The sequence below is a fragment of the Chinchilla lanigera genome, unplaced genomic scaffold (genome assembly GCF_000276665.1).
Source record: "Chinchilla lanigera isolate Chin_1 unplaced genomic scaffold, ChiLan1.0 scaffold00126, whole genome shotgun sequence".
In the NCBI taxonomy this organism is placed as follows: Eukaryota; Metazoa; Chordata; class Mammalia; order Rodentia; family Chinchillidae; genus Chinchilla; species Chinchilla lanigera.
The window spans coordinates 4,032,135-4,050,837 of NW_004955527.1; the positions used below are offsets into that span (position 1 = coordinate 4,032,135).

The window sequence follows — 18,703 nt, forward strand, 5'->3', positions numbered from 1 at the left end:
AATTTCACTAGTCACTTAAGCTGGACTACTGAGAGCCTGTAGCCATCTAGATGTCAGCTCTCAAACGTGAAGCTAGAACTATCTCCATCTACCTGGGGAACTGTGACAAAGTGAAGTGGCTTCAATACGACGTATCTCAGGAGGAAAGGGCCCCTATGAAAACGTAAGCTTACAGGGATCAAACGTTTTGTCTAATGATGTAACCTAAGTTTATAGAACACAGCCTGGTATACACTAAATTCTCAATAAACTAAGGTACTCTATCAGTTATCTTGCCAGAAAGTATCTGCAGCAAACAAGCTGAAACAGGAAGCACCGACAGGGATTTATGATGGGAAACAGATGCTTTGAAATCACAGGAGGAGACAGAAGATACTATTTTATTTTTCAAAAATGTAACCCTCTAAAGAGCAGAAGCAGCCAAAATGGAGTCACTCCTTCCTGATGAGACAGGTGTTAAGCGACTTCGTGAAGACTCCTCCGCTCAGTAAACAGCTGTGTTTCAGGGCTTCGAGCAAAGGGTAAGAGACTCAGCCCACGCTCCACTTCAAACTTATGTGGACTTTCTTGTGCTGTAGATCCAGGATGCAGAAGCACTCGCCCGAGGCTAACTCAACGGAGCAGAGGGACACAGAAAGCACTTGTGATGGGCCTGTATACTCTGAAGGCACCGGGAACAGATTAACGGCAAGCAGATGGGCCAGGGCGGAAACACAGGTCGGCTTCCAGACAAGCGCTTTGTATTTCACAGCATCTGCCTCTGCCTCTGCCACAGGGCACCGCTGCCTGTCCTGTACTCACGGTGGTGTGCTGTTTAGAACAACGAACACTATAGCTATTTCCAAACTCCCACCAACCTTTCTCCTCCTCCCTGGGCTTCCCTAACAAAGGATCACTGTAGGCCAGAAACGCGAACACGTGGGCAAGGGCAGCCGGCCAGCCTGCCTCACCTTGCTCAGAGGAAGCACAGTGACCGCTGGAACAAGAACTGGAAGGTGCTGGACTACAGGACGCTGCTTCCATTCAACCATCTCTTTTCATCTTTAAAAAAACTAGCACTCTGAAGCATCTTTTAACACAGATGTTACAAGCTCTTCGATTCGTGCTTAGAGCCATCAAAATAAAGTCAACCCACAAATTAAAACTGTGGAGGAAGCTGAGACCCCAGTTATGAAATCCTTTATTTCACTCTCAGCAAAGTAAGTTCACAAGGTGTTCTTGGCAACACTGTGCAATGATGTGCCACCCTGAAGACAGGTATAGCAACTACCATGAGCAGATGTCCTGGCAACGCCAAGCAGAGGCAGGTGAGGAGAGGCCTGTGGGCTGACCACAGGACACTTGCATCAAACAACTGCCCTCCACCACTTTCTTCTTCCAGCTTCTGTTCCCAAGTATACACAAAATGCAGTCCTTCCACAAGTGTTCAGAAAGTTTTTATTGGTTACAATTAGGTGAAATGTATCATTCAGATTCTCCCCTAATTGTTGTGTTTGCGGTTACAGCATTAAGAAGTCTTTTACACAACTGACCAGCCAGTGGTGTGCCTGATGCTAGAAGGGGAGCAGCGGCACACACCACCTCGTCTGTCAGTAATTCCTCTCTCCCTCTCAAGGCTACGTTGGTTAGAATTAACAAACAACCCCTTTTGTACGTCAAGTTGTAAATTTTAATGTTTCCATTAGCATCATCTTTCATAGCACTCTCCAACAAGAAGCAATAAAATAACTAACAGCAAACTTCAATACAGGAACACTCTCCAGATTAACAATGCAAACAAAAAATAAAACGTAATCACATATAGTACAATTGAAGCGTCCAAAACAATTTAAATAATTTTAAATATTTTATTTTTCAACTGCTACAAATGCTTTATACAGTATTTCAACATAAAGTCCCCGTAACAGAAATGTAACAAAATGGGAATGATAAGTGAAAGGGTTAAACTGGCACAAGTTCACCAAACAAGTCTTAAAACTACAGATTTTTAAGAGGTAGATTACTTTTTTAAAGTTGAGAACAAAAAAAAAAATATGAAAAACAACCTAGCCATCTTCCACCAACTCAGTCATGAATTTGGGGGGAGGCATAAAATGCATGGAGAAATGATTCTCATAGATACAGGAAGAAGCCAATTTGTTTTAATCTCTATTAGACTGAAGTGTAAAACCTGGTAAGTAAATTCATGGATACTTACATGTAGACATACATCTATACAGGCCTGGGATGCAGCCTGTGTGTTGATATATTGCTACATACTCTCATAATATAATAGTTATAAATTAGTGCCAGATAATAATCTGAGAGGATAATATCCATTTGGATATACAAACATGACACTAGAAGAGGCATAAAAAGAGTCCATATCCAGTCTGGTTTCCTCTCCGTTATGCTGGCAATCTGCTTGTGATTTTTTTTTTTTAAAAAAGGGGGCGGCGGGGTTAGAGATCAGCCAAAGGCCTCACTCTGTCTGTCTGTAGTTCGTTTAAGAGAAAGGCATCAAGAGCTGGTGTGTGAACAAATGTTTTTAAATGAGTGCATCTGAATCTGTCTCCCTGAAATCTACAATAGATTGGTAAAACAGAGAACTTGCTTTGCAAGGTGAAGATCAAATCATTCCCTTCTCTGCTATGGGCCAAAGATAAGGGCCACACTCAGATCTGAGTTCCCAGTCCCGTGACGAGGAGCCAGTTCATCTAGCCGGACTGACAGTGCCCTTTTCTTTGGATGTCAATCACCCGGGAGCCCAGCACGTGTGTGGGCGCCAGCGAAGGAGCGGATGCCTGACTCTAACCAGGGCAGCAAGAAGCCTGGAGGCAATCAGCTGTATGTTACGACTTTTGAGTCAGCTTCAACTGGTCTTGCAAGCTTGGTAGATTTCGTATCCTTGGCCGTAGTGCTTATTCTAAGTTGAGCATGCAATATCTTTTAGTCAATTAAGGTTTGTTTTGTTTTGGGGACTTTTCTACAGGAAGTTCCTAGAAAATAAGAAAACTGAAGATAAATGACAACATAACACAACCTTGAATGAATTGACCATGTTAAAGAAAAAGGTGAGGAGACCGTTAAGACAAATGTTAAAGGGACAGCAACATACAAATGACTCTGAAGCTATTTAGGAACTCAGGCATCCTATCCCCAAAACACAGGCTCTGGAAGAAATACCAGCAGGAACCTTTCTGAGTGGTGCAGCAGAGATGTTTGGGGCCAGGGGGAGCAGTTCTTCCTCAGTTCACAGAACGTGAGACAGCCTGGTCTGGCATTTCATTCTGCTTCTCTCTGTTTAAGTTTTCGAGACTGGCTGCAATGGAAGCTCAGTATAAAAAGAACACACTGTGCTCTACAAAGAGCATTAAGGATGTGAAAACATCCTGGGATCTCCAAGGGTGAAAATGGGCCTCCCTGGAGCTGTGGAAATGAACCTTCACACAACTTAAATTCAGCACCACCAAGAAGCCTCGGCCAGGCCGTGACTGCTAACTCAGGGAGGACTGTGTCATTAAGAGGCAGATGACAAGCTGGGCACGGTGGCATGCTTGCTTTCCTTTGCTGCTCTGTCTTAAGAAAGGGACTTCGTGGGACACACGGCTTTTTTTCATACCCTGAATGACACAAAGCTGGTGAAGCTGCTAAGCTCTCCATGGTAAACAGGAAACCTCTACTGCAGTCTCATGGCAGTACTTACGAAATCCTAAACTAGATTTCAAATGCAAAAACCTGAGTGCAGAGGACCAGATCATACACCCTGTTGTAAAGAAGTAAGTCGGAAAAAGACGTGCTGTCAGTCTGTGACAAGACCCTCTGTGTGCAACAGGGAATGCAAAGCAAAACCACCAGAAACAAGGGGGAAAGCAAGTTATCTCTCATCATGTAAGAGAGGTATCTTGGGCCCTTGAACCATTTCTGAACAAATTCCCAAGTAGAAACACACTGAAGGAAAGCCAACTGCAAGTAAAACAACTCCTTATCAACAAAGTACAACACACACACGGAAGATGAGGCCCACTCTAGAACAGCCCTGGCAAGATGTTAATGGCAACTGTCTTACACACGCCGTGGGTCTGAGCTTAGGAATCCCAGTTTTGTACTAAGAAGACCAAAACCAACTCTGACGAAATGCCCGCTCTTGTGTCCAGAGTCAAAATACAGAGTCCTGTTGTACTACAATGTATCCACAGCACATTTCCAGCAACTCACAAAAGGGAGGCCGAGCTACCATCTAATACAACCGTACCAGCATTTTCTTATCTGATTCTCCTGTGCTTCCCTGTAGGATAAATTTCACACCAGTAATGTGAACCTCTTAACCATCAAACGAAGCAAAATAAAATTAACTGGAGGAAAGAAGAGAGACACTCTTATTTAGGTACTTTAGCACTTGCTAGGCTGAAGGGCTCTTGCAAGCACCGGGTAAGAGGTTAAGTGAATAAATTTCTTAAACGCACAGTTACTCAGCTCTGTTAACAGGACCTAAAGTTTTTTCATATGAACTTTATCCTTAAGTTGTATAAATACTGCCGAGTACAAAGTGAGTGAGTCTTTTAGATAACGTCAGAGACAAAAAAAAACATTAAACAGGATGTTCTAAAGCCTTTTTTAGTACAATCTGTGAAAATGGTGGCATATTCTGTTAAGACAGCACCTTGAAAAGGACACAGCTCCATGATGTGCTGGTGTGGAATCTGCAGACACAGGCTGAGCACACGCGGGTACATAGGTAAGCTGCTGAGGCAAAGCAGGCTTCTCACCGGGGCTAACCCCTAGAAGGCCGCCAGGGCCCAAGCCCACATGCTGATCATACCTATAGTAACTAAGCTATTTCACATATTTAAGAAGTAGTTTTAAAAAAAAGATCCTTTACTTCTATAGTAAGCTATTCAAATCAGCCTTGGCCAATACTACTCTTTACATCTGTTTTATCTTTTTTTTGTTTTTGTTTTTGTTTTTTTTTTAAATCCCTGTTTTTTTGAGACACGGTATCGGTATATAATCTAGACTGGCCCTGAGCTCTGTGTGATCCTCCTGCCTCAGCCTCCTGAGTGCTGGGATTATAGGTGTGCCGGGCTCTACATCTTTCTTTAGCCATGACTTAATCTACCTCATCAATGCTAAAGTGACAATGGCACAATCGTGTCCTCATGACCTTTCTAAATAGTGGGTGCTCCACAGTTACCACTAATTCTGGTTGCTGAAATACCAAAGAAACGTAAGGCACTGAAAATCATAACCACAAAGGTCCAGAGCCAGGTCAGGCTGTGTACTCTGAAAAAAACAAGATTTAGGAGTATTTGCAGAAATGCCGTCTGCTGATCAACCCTCGTGGGACTGACCTGCGGGCATTGTTAGGAAAACAGTAGAAATCCCAAGAATGCACATCAAGTCAGGCTAAGCGACTCAGAAAGGTCACCTCCAATCTAAGATGAATCCTTGTATCATCACCGGGGGCAAGAGGCACTGACAGATGAGGCTGACCTGCCCTGGGTACCACACGTGCCCGAGAGAACCTCGAGGTCCTGCCTCCCTGTAGTTCCGAGCACCCTCTCCTGCTCTTCTTCCCCTTTGGAACCCGGCTTGCTGATTTCCCTAGGGCTGGAAGCAGAGGAAGGGAGGAACACAGGCATTTTTAAGGAAGAAGGTCCTCTGTTTTGACCAATGTGGCAAGTTTTAAAAATTCAAACACTGGCAATGGAAGAAAGCATGAAAATAAAAGCAGTCCCTGTTACTAGCAAGGCACAGAAACACTGAACAAGACTACAAGCTGGCTTGCTAATGGACCGGTGATCCACCTTAAACTAAGAAGTCATCTGTGATAAGGAATACTACAAAGACACTGAGTGCGGCTGGGGACGTAGCTCAGCGGCGCAACGCCAGCCTGGCAAGCGCGAGGTCCTGAGTTCGATTCCCAGCACAGCCCCACCAAAAAAAACCCACACTGAGATATTACCCAAGATATGAGGGAAGTCTGAGAGAACTTCATCTTTTCACATGGGGTATTTTTGAGAGTTTTTCCACCGTTTCACATTTAATTCATACCTGGCCCTATTAAAGAAAATGATACCACTGTGAGTCCTAAGTCTGAAATAAAAACTATTTGCTGATTTCTACGGCTGCCAAACCAGTGATCCCTTTCATACCTATAACTTACCCAAAAGTTATTATTTCTTTTAAATACTCAGGTCAAAAATTTACAGGAAAATAAAACGAAATAGAAAAAGAATAAAAACACCTGCAGGCAAGCCATGGTCCTCACCCCACCTCAGCCTCTGAGCTTACCTGAAGTCCTTCAGCTCCTGCTTGGCACTGCTGTCCTCCCTCCTGCTTTCACTTGGGTCCGCAGCAGCTGCCAGCTGAAAGCTTCGGGTGATGGGGCCCCCACTCCGCTCTCTAGATTTTACACTGAACCGGTCTGTTCTCTTCTTGCTCGCCAAAGCGGCCTTGCTTTGTAAAACAGCTTTGCTTTTCTGCACCCTCACGTGCAGGCTCCGGGACGTTTTGCTTGAGAGCTGAGCAGAATGGTTCTTGGCCACAGCTTTGGGTTTCTTGCCCTCCACGTGAGTTATTTTGGCCATTCGTATCGGGCTAGAGTTCCTCAAAGAGGAGGAGCTTGGTTTTTTGGATTTGACGGAAGCTGCGAATTTGACATTCTGCTTGGACCTGAAGGACGAGGAGGGTAACGGGGCCGGGGCAGGGACTGAGCTGCGTGCTCTGGTCTTGCCCAAAGGCGCCTGCGTGTTCTGCATCTTAATCTCCGCGTCCGCTGTCCGTCTGCGGTGGTTGTTACTGTTTTTGTCACTGCTTGCAGGTGACGAGTGTCCACCTTTCTTGGCTGAATGAGAGGCTTTTTTTTTGGAAGGAGAAAGGGGCTTTTTGGGACAGCTAAAAGCAGCGTGTTTGTTCAGGCTCCCAATGTAGGTGAACTCTCTGCTGCAGTACGGGCAGATGTGAGACGACGGCTCGGAGGCGTTTTTCAAGTCAGCCTTCTGCTTTGCAGACTTGTTTTTTTGAAGGATAGCCTTCTGCACAAGCTGATTTTTCTTCTTCAATGCATTTAACTTGAGCTTATTTGGTGACATTTTGCTGAGCTCAACACTAAAGTTCAGTCTTTTGGGCTGTCCCATTCGTCTGAAGGCATTTTTCCCCGAACTGTCCAAGACCACCACTCCGTTTCTGGGTTGTACAGTTTGTTTCAACGGCACTGGGTTTTTCTTGGGGGTGTACCTCTTCTTGTCACTCGCAGAAGCACACGCCAGGATGTGTTTGTGCAACTCGGGCATGTTGTCAACACCTTTTCCACATTTCGTGCAGCGGATGGCAGTAGTGAAAGTCTGTGGAATATTGTGGGTAGTGAAATTCGTGGCCGTCACACCAATCCCCATGGGGTTTCGGTGGTGGTACTGAAATGGAGGTGGTTTAAAGCTCGGGTAATGCTGATTGAGACCCAACCGGACATCTGGATCTTTCGTCTTTATTCCAGACGCCATTATCTTTATGGTGGTGTAAAGCTCTTCTGAGGAATCGTTTAATTCTTCCTCTTCTTTGGAAGTTTCCAAAGTGTCTTCCGGCAAGCCCTGCATATGCTCCATCTGGGCCTTGCTGGGGTCTGTGAAGTTCTGGGGCCTCAGTGTCCCGCTTTCGAACTCATGGTGTGTACATACCTCGTCTGGGTGCAGATCTCGCTGGTGTTGCTGCAAATTGCACAAGAAAGCAAATTCTTTTTTACAAACGGAACATACAAAGATATTCCCGACTCCATGAAGCAAAAAACGATGCTCTGATAAATCCGATTTATCCTTAAAAAGCTGCACACAGAATTCACATTTGAAGGGCCATTCCTCAGCATGAACAGATAAATGTTTGGTTAGGTCTTTAATGGAAAGGAAAGGTGATTCACAGACATTGCAGATGAAGTTTTTGCTGAATGTTTCCTGAATGATGTCCTGCCTGACTGCAGACTGGGGCTCCTCCCTGGGCTTCAGGCTTTCGGTCTCTAGTTCCTCCTGTTTGAAAGTTATTGCAGGGAGCGAAGCCTCCAGGTTATCACCGGAGGACACCACAGATGACACCGCTGAGAGAGGAGGGGGTGAAGGGGATGAAGATGAGGAGGAGGAAGAGAAGGAAGAGGAGGAGGAGGAGGAAGAGGACGAAGAAAGCGTTGGAGGCCCAGGTGAAGCAGCCGACAAGAGCGGCTCCCCGGGAGGCGTGGGAGAGGGCGAGGGCGACACCGTCGGGGACAGAATTGGAAGTGGAGACTGGGCGGTGGTGTTGGAGAGCGGCGAGGGACACCGGTGAGGAGATGCACTGGAGGACGGGGCAGGAAGAGGGACAGTGGGAAGGAGGGGAGGGGGCGGAGTGGCAACAGTTAGCACAGGAGGACACGCCAGAGGGGAAGGGGGGTCTGTGGGGATCAAGAGAGGAGGCAGCTGACTGGACGACTGGGAAGGCGTCTGTAGGGCGGGTGACGAGGGACACACTTCGGCGGGGGATTCGGCAGCAGGGGTAGAGAAGCGAGAGTCAGTACTGAGGTCAGGATCTGGCTGGGCTTCCAGGGATTTACAAGGGCTTGGGCTCCTGGTCACGTCAGGAGTGCTTTCTGCAGGTAGGTCGATGCCATTGTATTCATTAAGAAGAACCTTCTGCAGCATGGAGGTGGTTGGTTTCTTTTTCTTGACAGCGCTACAGGTTGGCTGAGCTGCATGATTCTCTTTGAAGTCCTTGCCTTCGGAGTCACCACAAGGCTTTTTATGCACACTGAGATCTAATACAGATTCCCACTGGACCGAAGTCTTGCCTGTCCCCTCAGCCTTCTGTTTGACTCCGCTGGATAAGTCCAGGGGTTGTTGGTTGCACACGTTGCTAAAAGTAGAACTAGCCACCCAGTCTTTCGATATTTTGTATTCATCGAAGCAAGGAGGGCTCCCACTGTCTCTCTCCTCTCTCCCAGACAAACCCCAGGCAGGCGAGTCGCTTCGACTCTCTAACTTGGGCTTCTTGGGAGTGAGCACCGCGTCCGACCACGCCGCTTTCCCGTCGCTGGGCTTCCCGAAGTCTCGAAGGGCGGGGCTGTGCTGTGGAGAGCTGGGTGGGGAGCTGGTCCGCCTCTTAAACCTGCTTGAGGTCACGGCTAACATGGATGCGGGTGCGGACACACACATGGGACCTAACTTAGGGACTTCAGATGCTGAAATCCCTGCAGGAGGAGCCAGCTTATCCTGCGTTTGGAGAAGCTGTTTGAGCTTGGATGACAAATAAACACTCTTCTCTTTATGGAAAGACACGGCCTCTGTTGTCGATATGCTAAGAGGCAGGCTTAAGGAGCAGGAGGGTGCGGTGGGGTCAGAATCTGTTTCGGCTTTAATTTTGGGAAGCACGGGTGGACTTGCAGTCCTCCGTTTCTTGGACTCACAGTTTGTGCTGCTCGAAGGCTCTTTAGGAACGTCATCTGTTACGGAGACCAGTGTGGTCTTTATATTTTGAGTAATTTCCACTGTAACCGGAGCGAGCAGACAATTTATGCCATACAAGTCTGCCGAATTAGACTCCATCTCAATCACATCACAGTTACTAGTGCTGTTGTTGGTCTGAATTTTGCCATCAATGTAGTAATTTAAATTTTCAGAGATATTGCTGGAAATGTCCATGATGTAGACGTCATCTGCTTCCCCTTCCTCCTCTGGCTCTGTGCTGGGTACGTAGACATTTGGGGTGGGCTGCGCCTGCTCTGCCGGGGGCTGCGGCTCATCAAGGAGGCCACCTTTCCGCCGGACACCTTTGGGAATCAGGTGGCGCTCGTGAACTCTGCGCTGATGCCGTCTCATGTTCGTGTGGGTGCCGAACACCTTCTTACAGTATTTGCACGGATGGAATTCCTTCACTTCCCCATTCTCTTCCACGGCAGAAGGATGCATTGTTTCTTGGGAAACTTTCTCTGAGTTGGAGGTCAGGCAGTCTTGTCCAAGATGGGGAGGATTCGCCTCATCTTTAGCAGCAACACTTTCTCCAGAACCTTTGCCATCAGCTAGGTCCTCGGATGGCTGCACCGCTGCGCTGGGTTTTCGCTTTAGCCCTGCTTCATGGCGACGCTCATGACGTCTCCGGTTAATCTGTGTGCCGAACGCTTTCCCACAGTACTTGCATTTGAAAGCATGGTTGACTGTAGACATGTGGATATGCATGTGGCGTTCGAGCCCCTGCTTGGTGGTAAACTTCCTTTCACAATGCTGACACGGAAACATAAACGTTTCAAATACATCACCATTGACCTCCTCTTTAGTTTCAGGGATTTCGATGACAGGAGTTACTTCAGAGGAGTCTTCAGGAGTTTCATTCGAAACGCTTTTTGTTTCTTCGAACAAATCCTCTGGCTTCTCGTCACAATGTATTTCTGGCTCTTTCACTGAACTTTCATCTGGCATGTCGGCGTCTTCCTCCCCTTCTTCTTCCAACTCATCATCTTCTTCTTCTTCTTCCTCTTCCTCCTCCTCCAGGTCATTCACCTCACAGTCTGCGGCTTCTTGTTTCCCTTCCAGCTCTGGCTGGGGCTCGCAGGCAGCGGGGGGGATCAGCAGTTCTGGAAGCGCATCCTGGCTGACCACGTCCTGCGGTACAGTTGGCTGTTCAGGCGCTTCAGCCAAAGGCCTCTCTTCCTCTTCTTTAGGACCTAGAAAGAACAAGAAGAAAAACACAAGTGAGGGCAAAACCAGCCCCTCTTGGGTCAATTCCTATGATTCTGCCTATTATCACCTAAGATGTGTCATAAGTATAGTTAGCAGTAAATAAATTCCGCCTTATATAAGTCATTTATAAGTTAAACTGGTTATGAATCCATTTCATTCATTCGTTCATCCCTTCAACAACTATTTAGAAAGTACTTGCTTTGGGCCAGGCAACATTCTGGACATACAACAGATAAGAATACGCACACTGCGCTTGGATTCATCTCAGTGTGTAGACATGTATGTCTACAGCCTTAAAAATGGTAAGCCAGGCATGGCGGTGCACGCCTGTTATCCCAGCACTTGGAAGGCTGAAGCAGGCTCGCCATGAGTTTGAGGCCAGCCTGTGCTCCATAGCAAGACCCTGTCTCCTAAAATAGAAAAAGAAAATGAAAAAGAAAGAAAGAAACTGTAGAGCTTGGGGATGAATCTGTTCAAAATATATCACACACACTGAAACCATCCCCACTCCTCTCCCAAAAAGGTGAAGCTATGGGGAGGGCAGGACAACAGACTGACTGGGGACGAAGATGATTAATTATGTTACGTGCATGTATAAACCTGCCAAAAGGAAACCCATTAATCTGTGTAACAAATACGTACTCATTAAAAAAGATATGAAAAAAAGTTTGGTGCTCACAGCTCTGTTGGGAGTCAGTGCTTACAACTGTGCTGGAGTCACTGATACTGAATTTCAGGAAACTATCTGTAAGTTTCTGTTTCTCATGATTCCAAACTGAAACAAAGAAACTGCTAAATGTATCCCCAAGTTAAATTCTTGCTAGTGCCTCTTGAATGCGTGATCATTCTCCTTTGGGACTAAACTGCCTATGGAGGCACTAAAACAGGAAATGTCCCGCTCAACCTGGTGTGCATGGAGAAAGGGGGCGGGGAAAGGACACAATAGAAAGATGAAAGCTGGGTAGGGGCCTAAATAAAAGGAAAAAAGCCACGCAAATTATCTGAGGGCGAGAAGTCCTCTGAACAGCAAATTTGTAAGCTCAGAGTCAAGACCATGCCAGACACGTTCAAGGAAGTCAGTAAGGCTGGGGGAGGGGTGGGAAGAGAAGGAGGGCAAAGATGAGACCAGAGGTAACCAGGGACACCACTAACACTGACGTTATAGACTGCTGGCCTTCACTGAGTCGACAGGGAGCTACCAGAAGGCTCTAATGGGGAAGTGGTACGATTTGATTTGTATCCAAGAGAATTGCAGCTGCTATCAGGAAGATGAAACACGCTGGGTGGACGAGAAAGGCAGGTGGGCAGGGGAAGCCTGCTCGATGCTCCAGAAGGGCAGCATGGTGACACAGAGGGGGCGGGGCTGGGGGAGCTGACAGGAAGCAGTTCAAGTTCGGATACATATTTCGGAAATGAAGCCAGAGTACTGCTTGTGGACTGGCTGTGGTGATAGGCAGTACGAGCGACGGCACGACGAGCCACATCCTGTTCGCTAAACCGTAAGGCTGCAGGAGTAGCAGGTTTGGTCGTGTGTGTGAATGCTGTAAGGAAATCAAAGAGTTTACTTTGAATGTGCTGGAGTTTAACTTACACAATGTGTTGGTCAAGTAAAGACTTAACATGCATAGTTTCGTATGAATCTATAGTTTGATGGAGAGGCTAAGCCTAGCAATATCCAAGTCCTCGGGGTGGAAAAGGCAGAGAGAAGACAGCACTGCCCACCAGTGACTCCGGTACTGAGAAGGTGGGCAAAGGCCAGCGAGGTGTATGGACAGCAAGTGAGGCCTGCAGGCCAAGAAACCTGGTTCACGGAGACACTGGTCAGCTGAGTGCAGTGTGGGCTGGGTAGGGTGAAAACTAAGAACGGAACACTCTCTTTACAAGCTCTGGTGACTGTGACAGCCGCTACTGCGTGATGGTGAGAACAAATCCTTAATGGAGGTCACATAAAAGAATGGAAGGAGCGGAGAGAGAAGGGGAGCATCTCTTTCAGCGTTCTCTGTAAAGGAAGACACAACGGGCTAGTACTCGGAAGGAAACCTGGGGACAAGAAGGAAATGGAGCTACTTTTCCCATCACTTGACAGATATATACTGAGTACACACTACACGCAGCACTAGGTAAAAAAGATTGCTGAGATCCATCCTTCCCTCACTTGTAACGTATCAATATCTACTGTATCTGTATCCACATCTATATCTCTATGTGGGTAAATTCTAAGCATACAGTAAGATAAAATGTTAACCAAAGCTGCAGGCAACCATCCTATAAAGTATGTGTCCTATGGAAACGCACTGGAGGTGCAGCTACTTTGGGTGAAATAATGCCAGGAGGCTTTACAGAGAGAATATCTAGGAAGCTGACACGAAGCATGCATGAATCAATGCTAGAAGAGGGAAAGCTCACAGGGAGGAACCAAATGTGCAGGATGTTGTAAACGCCTGTGGACCTGTCTGGGTACAGTGGATATCCGTTAAGGTGTTTGGGAAGATGGGAGGAGTGTCCCATTGAGAAATCTGGTCATAGGGCAGGTTAAGGGCGTCGGAGAAGGACTTTGCTGGATGAGGAGACCGAGACTGATATCTTGGTTAGGATGGGCAAAATGGGCTAAAAGATGGGAACAGAAAAAAGCAGGAGAGGCAGGCAGGAGTGGCCCATCTGTCAAGACACAAGAGGCTGTTAACAGACATGGGAATGTCCTGGGTATAGAAGGAAGGGACTGAAGCGCCCCCAACGCTGAGAGCTCATCCCGTGTAAGGTGAATACAAAGCTCAATTATCAGGTGCTGGTGCTCCTGCAATGGAATACTGGCCCTACCTTGTCCCATCTGATACCACATTTACTAGCAATGAGGCTCCTGCTTCTAAATGGAAACCAGCCCTCTCCCCCAGACTAATTTCATAAATTCCATGAGGGTTCCAAAAGATCAGAAATCAGTCACGCAATTGTGGTAATCCATTTCAAAGCAAGGACTATTTTTTCAAATACATTTTGAACAAAGACTCAAGTCAAAAGGGAAGTCAGAATAAGGCAACAGAAAATCTAGCTCTAAAGCTCAGAAATTTCTTTCTGGAGCATTTCCTGTCACTACATGTAACACGCAGGGAATAAAGTCTTTCCCGTGCCTGGTGAACCATCTCAGATTTAAAACTGGTCAAAGTTACTACGAACCTAAAAGCGTACAACTCCATCCATTAGTAAGGCCCACATCGAAGTTTATCTATTAGTGCAGGCTGCTGAGTTTTACACAGAACGGGGTGTGGGGAACACCAAGAGAGCCCGAACTGTTTGCACTTTTTATAGTCCAGTTGCTGAGGACAATGCAGAACATTCAAGGAGGCCAACAACTACACTATACAGGACCAACCTCCCTTTGGACAGCAGAGCCAGAAACAGGCAGGCAGGAGTAAGCCTCTTTGTTCTCAGGAAATCACGGTGTAGAAGGAAAAAGGAACTGTTTTGAATTATTTCTCTTTCTTTTTTGTTTTGGTACCAGGAATACAACTCAGGGCCTTGTGCTTGCCAGGCAGGTACTGTGCTGCTGAGCTACATCCCCGGCCTTTTGAATTATTGAAAAAAGCATTTCTTTTTTTTTTTTTGCCACCAATTTAATCAAGTCCTTTAGTAATTTTTTTGTTCTTAAAGTTTGGTACTGCGAAGCAGAACCTAGCTTTCCAAGGACCTGGGACATGAATGCATCTCATCTATTCCCACCCGCTCCTCCCCAACAAGGTAGGTATTTATTACTCACTGACATAAAGCACAAAGGAAGGTTTAGGGACCAAGATGGGAAGATGATCTCTGCTCCCTCCAATCAACCCCTTGTGTCTTAAAACACAATGACTTCCCAGGCCACCCAGGAGTCATTTGTACCTAGTCCCAGTGAACTCCATTGTTCTTGCTTCATAAAAGGGCAAAGAAAACTACAATTCTTTATGAATACCATCATCACAAACTGTGCTAATAAAATGGCTATAAAGGCACCTAAAATGTTTTGTTGATTTTCCCCCTTCTACAAATATTTCTTGACACAGTCACAAGGCTGCATTCTGAAATTTGCCTGTTTACATTGCTATGAACAACACTTGAGCAAGCCCTGGTCTTGGCATAAATCTGCCCGTAACAATTGAAGACACACCTCCCTCGTTTCTACATGAATAGTCCCAACAGCGCCTCAACCACAGTGAGCCCACAGCAAGTTCTCTCTCCTACGAACCTGTAACCCCTGTCTTTCTACAGATTCTTACATCAAGAAAGGCATAGAATATTAAGCCTCAGAGAGTCTGTAACAAAATCTTCTGACAAGCAACACAAAAAGATAAATTAAGAATTTAAATTCTAGCAAAAAATCCCGTATTTTTATTCTGTTACATAAAATCAAAGGTTTTTTTTTTAAAGTCCATGTTTTACTAAAGTGTAAAATATGGACATGTTAAAGTGGATACATCATAAAGCATATAGCAAGCTGAAATTTTTACAAAGTAAATGTCCCCATGTAACCACCACACAGATCCATAACGGGACACTGCTAGTATCCTAGAAGCCTCCTCACGTCTCCGCCAGTTTGCCCTTTACCACCATAGATTTGTTCTGATGGCTTTGAACTTTACTTTCTTTATAAATGCTATCATGTAGTATGTTTCATTTTATTTTAACGAGAATAATTTCGCTTTTCAACAAGGAGGCTCTTTAGTAATTTAATAAAGGGAAAGTAGGATGTGGAAGGTCCAATTCAAGGTACGAAATTTAGGCAGCTTTTTTGCTGTTTAACATTCCAACCCCCTTTGTAGTTCTTGGATGATTCTCAAGAAAGGCAGACACAAAGTTAAGTGGTAACACACACCCAAATCAGACAAGCCCAAAGTCACAAGCTTACCTTCTGCAGAATCTCTCATATTTGCAGGGGTGAAATCTGGCTCACTTGTCTTCGGCTGTATGTCTCGGGATTTGTTTCCTTTGTTTTTATTTTCCTGGGATTTTTTCTTCCCTGCAACACAACATTTATTTACTCATTCATTCATTCATTCATTATCATCCTGAATTCTTGAAGGAGATAATTACTAACCCCATCATAGCAAACTGTATTCCTGGGCAATTATCACTGTGGATTCCTAATGAAAGAAATGATGAATGTGGATATTTTCAAGTCTTGCCAGAAAAAAAATATGTTTGAATCTTCTATCTTTTAGAATGTCAGGCATTAGTTTCCCTTACAAATGTAATAGCTATTAAATTAACATACTATAGTCTCAAAAAGTTAACAATATTAAACTCAAAGATTGTTAACAACACTGAGTTTAATACTGCGCAAGTCACAGGGTTGGCAATTATTGAAAGAAGGAGATTAGAGAAAAACAATACTGTGTAGTATAACCTGGGGCCATTCTGGTTAAGACGTGATTATTCCTATTTGTCAAAGCAAAACAACAGAAGTAGAGATTCTGCCGAATTACAAGGGATCCATGTGCACAATGGCTCAAATATCAAATGCAGAGAGGTTATCAATAATTCACTGTCAGTCAGCATGGCCTTCAGAAGGCCCTGAGGGATGTGCCTCTCTAAGTCCGGCACAGTTCAGTGTTTCATTAACAATTCAGGGGCTAAAATTCAGGAAATGCTAACTGCATTCCAAGTGATTCTGTAATTTAAAAGGTAAGATTAAAATGCAACATTTCTCTGGGAAGCTGAACAATGAACGGAGGTCCCAAAGGTACTGAATACAGAGCGCTACCACTAAGAGTGCCACGTGGACCGCAGGTTCAGAAGCTTGGTCTCTGAGGACTAACCCACAACTGGTAGCCCTCCTTCGCTAGTTTTTAATTTCCAAATTTCTTTTTCCGCGCCCTGATGTTTTCCAGAATTCGGATGCAGACAGGTGCGCATCGTCCCTGCCCCTATGTCTCAGGGCACTGCTCTCCCCAGACAGGACGCCCCCCCAAAGCCCCCGGGCCACCCTGCCTCTTCTGGAACAAGCTCCCTGCCATGCGCACCTCAGAATTAGTAAAATCACAAACGAGAAACTACTCTGCTTCTGGAACACATGGAAAATTATGTTCTCCATAAGCGTGAATCACCAGAGAGGGCTATAATCAGCAAAGATGCAGACACTAGACTGAAGAGAGATGAGAGACACCAAGGATCACTGAAAAGGTGGTTAAAAATAGAGAAATAAATTATAGTACAAAGCAAGTGCCAACCCTAAAAAAACGCCACCCAGTTCTGATAAAAATTTAAGAGCTGGAACAAAAAAGAAAAAAAGCACTAAATGCTTCATAGTCATTTAGCTTGTTAGTCTTACAGAGTCAATTCTAAAACACCTTGTCAAGGGACTAATTTTTCAGTCAGTAAGAAAACAGGTGTGTGTCTGTGTGTGTGTGTATATATATATATATATATATATTTTTTTTTTTTGGGGGGGGGGGGCAACCACAGTAGCAGGAGTTCACTCAGTTTGCTGACAACATGCCCACGCATTTATTTCCATCTGCAGTTAAGATGCAGCCTGGGACACAAGCATACACTTCACAAGAACCACATCCTGGTACCAAGTCCAGGGTCTACAGGCAACGGTGGATTCACGTCTCCAGGCAGAGAACTGTAAACTAACCCCCTCTGTAAGAAACACACACACAGACACCTTTCCACAGGGTGCACGCTTAGGATTCTTTTTTCCTTAGGCAGGCTAACACCATTTTTCCTATAGGTAATGACGACAAAGCCTTTGGAGGGATTCAGTTGTTTAAGGAAATCTGGCTTCTCTCCTTTTAACCAGTTCTCTCGTCCCCAGTATGACATAGGCCCTCCCTGTGGGTATCTGATTACAGATAGCAAACACTATACAAGTCCCCACAGACACGCGAATAAGATGACCAGCTGCCTACACAGCAGGACCTAAGGCTGGTACTGAAGGTGGAATCCGAGCAAACCCACAGCTTCTTTACCACGTGGAGGGCCTCTGACACCGCCTCAGATGCTCCATTCAAAAGCTATACTCAACCAACGGAGTCTGGACAGACTTACATGATGCTGCACATCACTAATCCCAATAGTCTGGGAGGCTGAAGCCGGAGAATCACAAATCTGAACTCAGCCTGGGCCACTTAGTCAAACTTTTTATCTCAAAATAAAAACGGCTTGAGATACAGTTCAGTGGGAAGGGCCTGGATGCAATCCCTAGAGCCACAGGAGCGGCGGGAAGGGGGGGGATATGAATTAAGAATCACAGACGTTTTTCCCTGAATCAAAACCACAAAAATTTTGCATCTGCACTACCTCACATACCCAAGCAAGCCAAGGAATGTGACCTTTGCTTAGTGACTCTTGGCGACTACTTATTTTCTACTTCACATGAGGTTTGTAAATAAATTAAAATAGAGAGGCACAGTCCAAAGCTGGCCTTTCCGCATAACCTTACAGTCCTTACCCCCAAGTGCGGCACAAAGCAGTTAGCGCAGTTAGCGCAGTAGCGGGTCAAAGAAAAACACAAAGCACACTGGTTTGCATGTGAATGACAAGATTTCTAGGCTTCTATTGTAATAAAACAAAGCACAATTTTAACACTACTATTCATTACAATCTACTCAAGACACAGACACAAAACTTTCTGAAAGGTACAGCTTTATTTTTACTCGCAGCCTAAAAAAAGGTCAAATGCCCATTTCTGGACTCCCCAAACCTAATGGGAGCAAAATTCCTTTTGTGCCTCCACGTATCTGCCTTGAAAGCCATGGCCATGGAGACACAACCCACGGAGAAGAGGCCACCTGCAGTAGGAACAGCTCCCGCACCCGATCTCATTCAGAGAACTAACAAGAGTATGCTTGCCAGAGATGGCTCTGGGGTACCCCAAAATTTCAACCGCATGTGATGGCGTTTGGAGTCAGGCAATTCTCAGTTGTGGTGGTCTGTCGAGGTACTGGAGAATGTTTTGGAGCACCTATGGGCTCTACCTACCACGTCATTGGTGCACTCCCCCGCAACTGTGACAAGCACAATCTCCAGGGAGGGAATCTCTCCAGATTCAGAGACAA

The 18,703-nt window shown here is 45.6% G+C and overlaps 1 protein-coding gene across 1 annotated transcript in view; it reads right to left on the reverse strand.

Moving 5' to 3' along the window:
- Positions 1 to 18,703, reverse strand: part of Prdm2 (PR domain containing 2, with ZNF domain) — a gene marked incomplete in the record, with an annotated part of 99,967 nt that overhangs the window by 26,725 nt on the left and 54,539 nt on the right. The window contains 2 exon segments of the mRNA XM_013507399.1: positions 6,274 to 10,657; positions 15,550 to 15,660. Coding sequence (XP_013362853.1) covers positions 6,274 to 10,657; positions 15,550 to 15,660 — 4,495 coding nt within the window.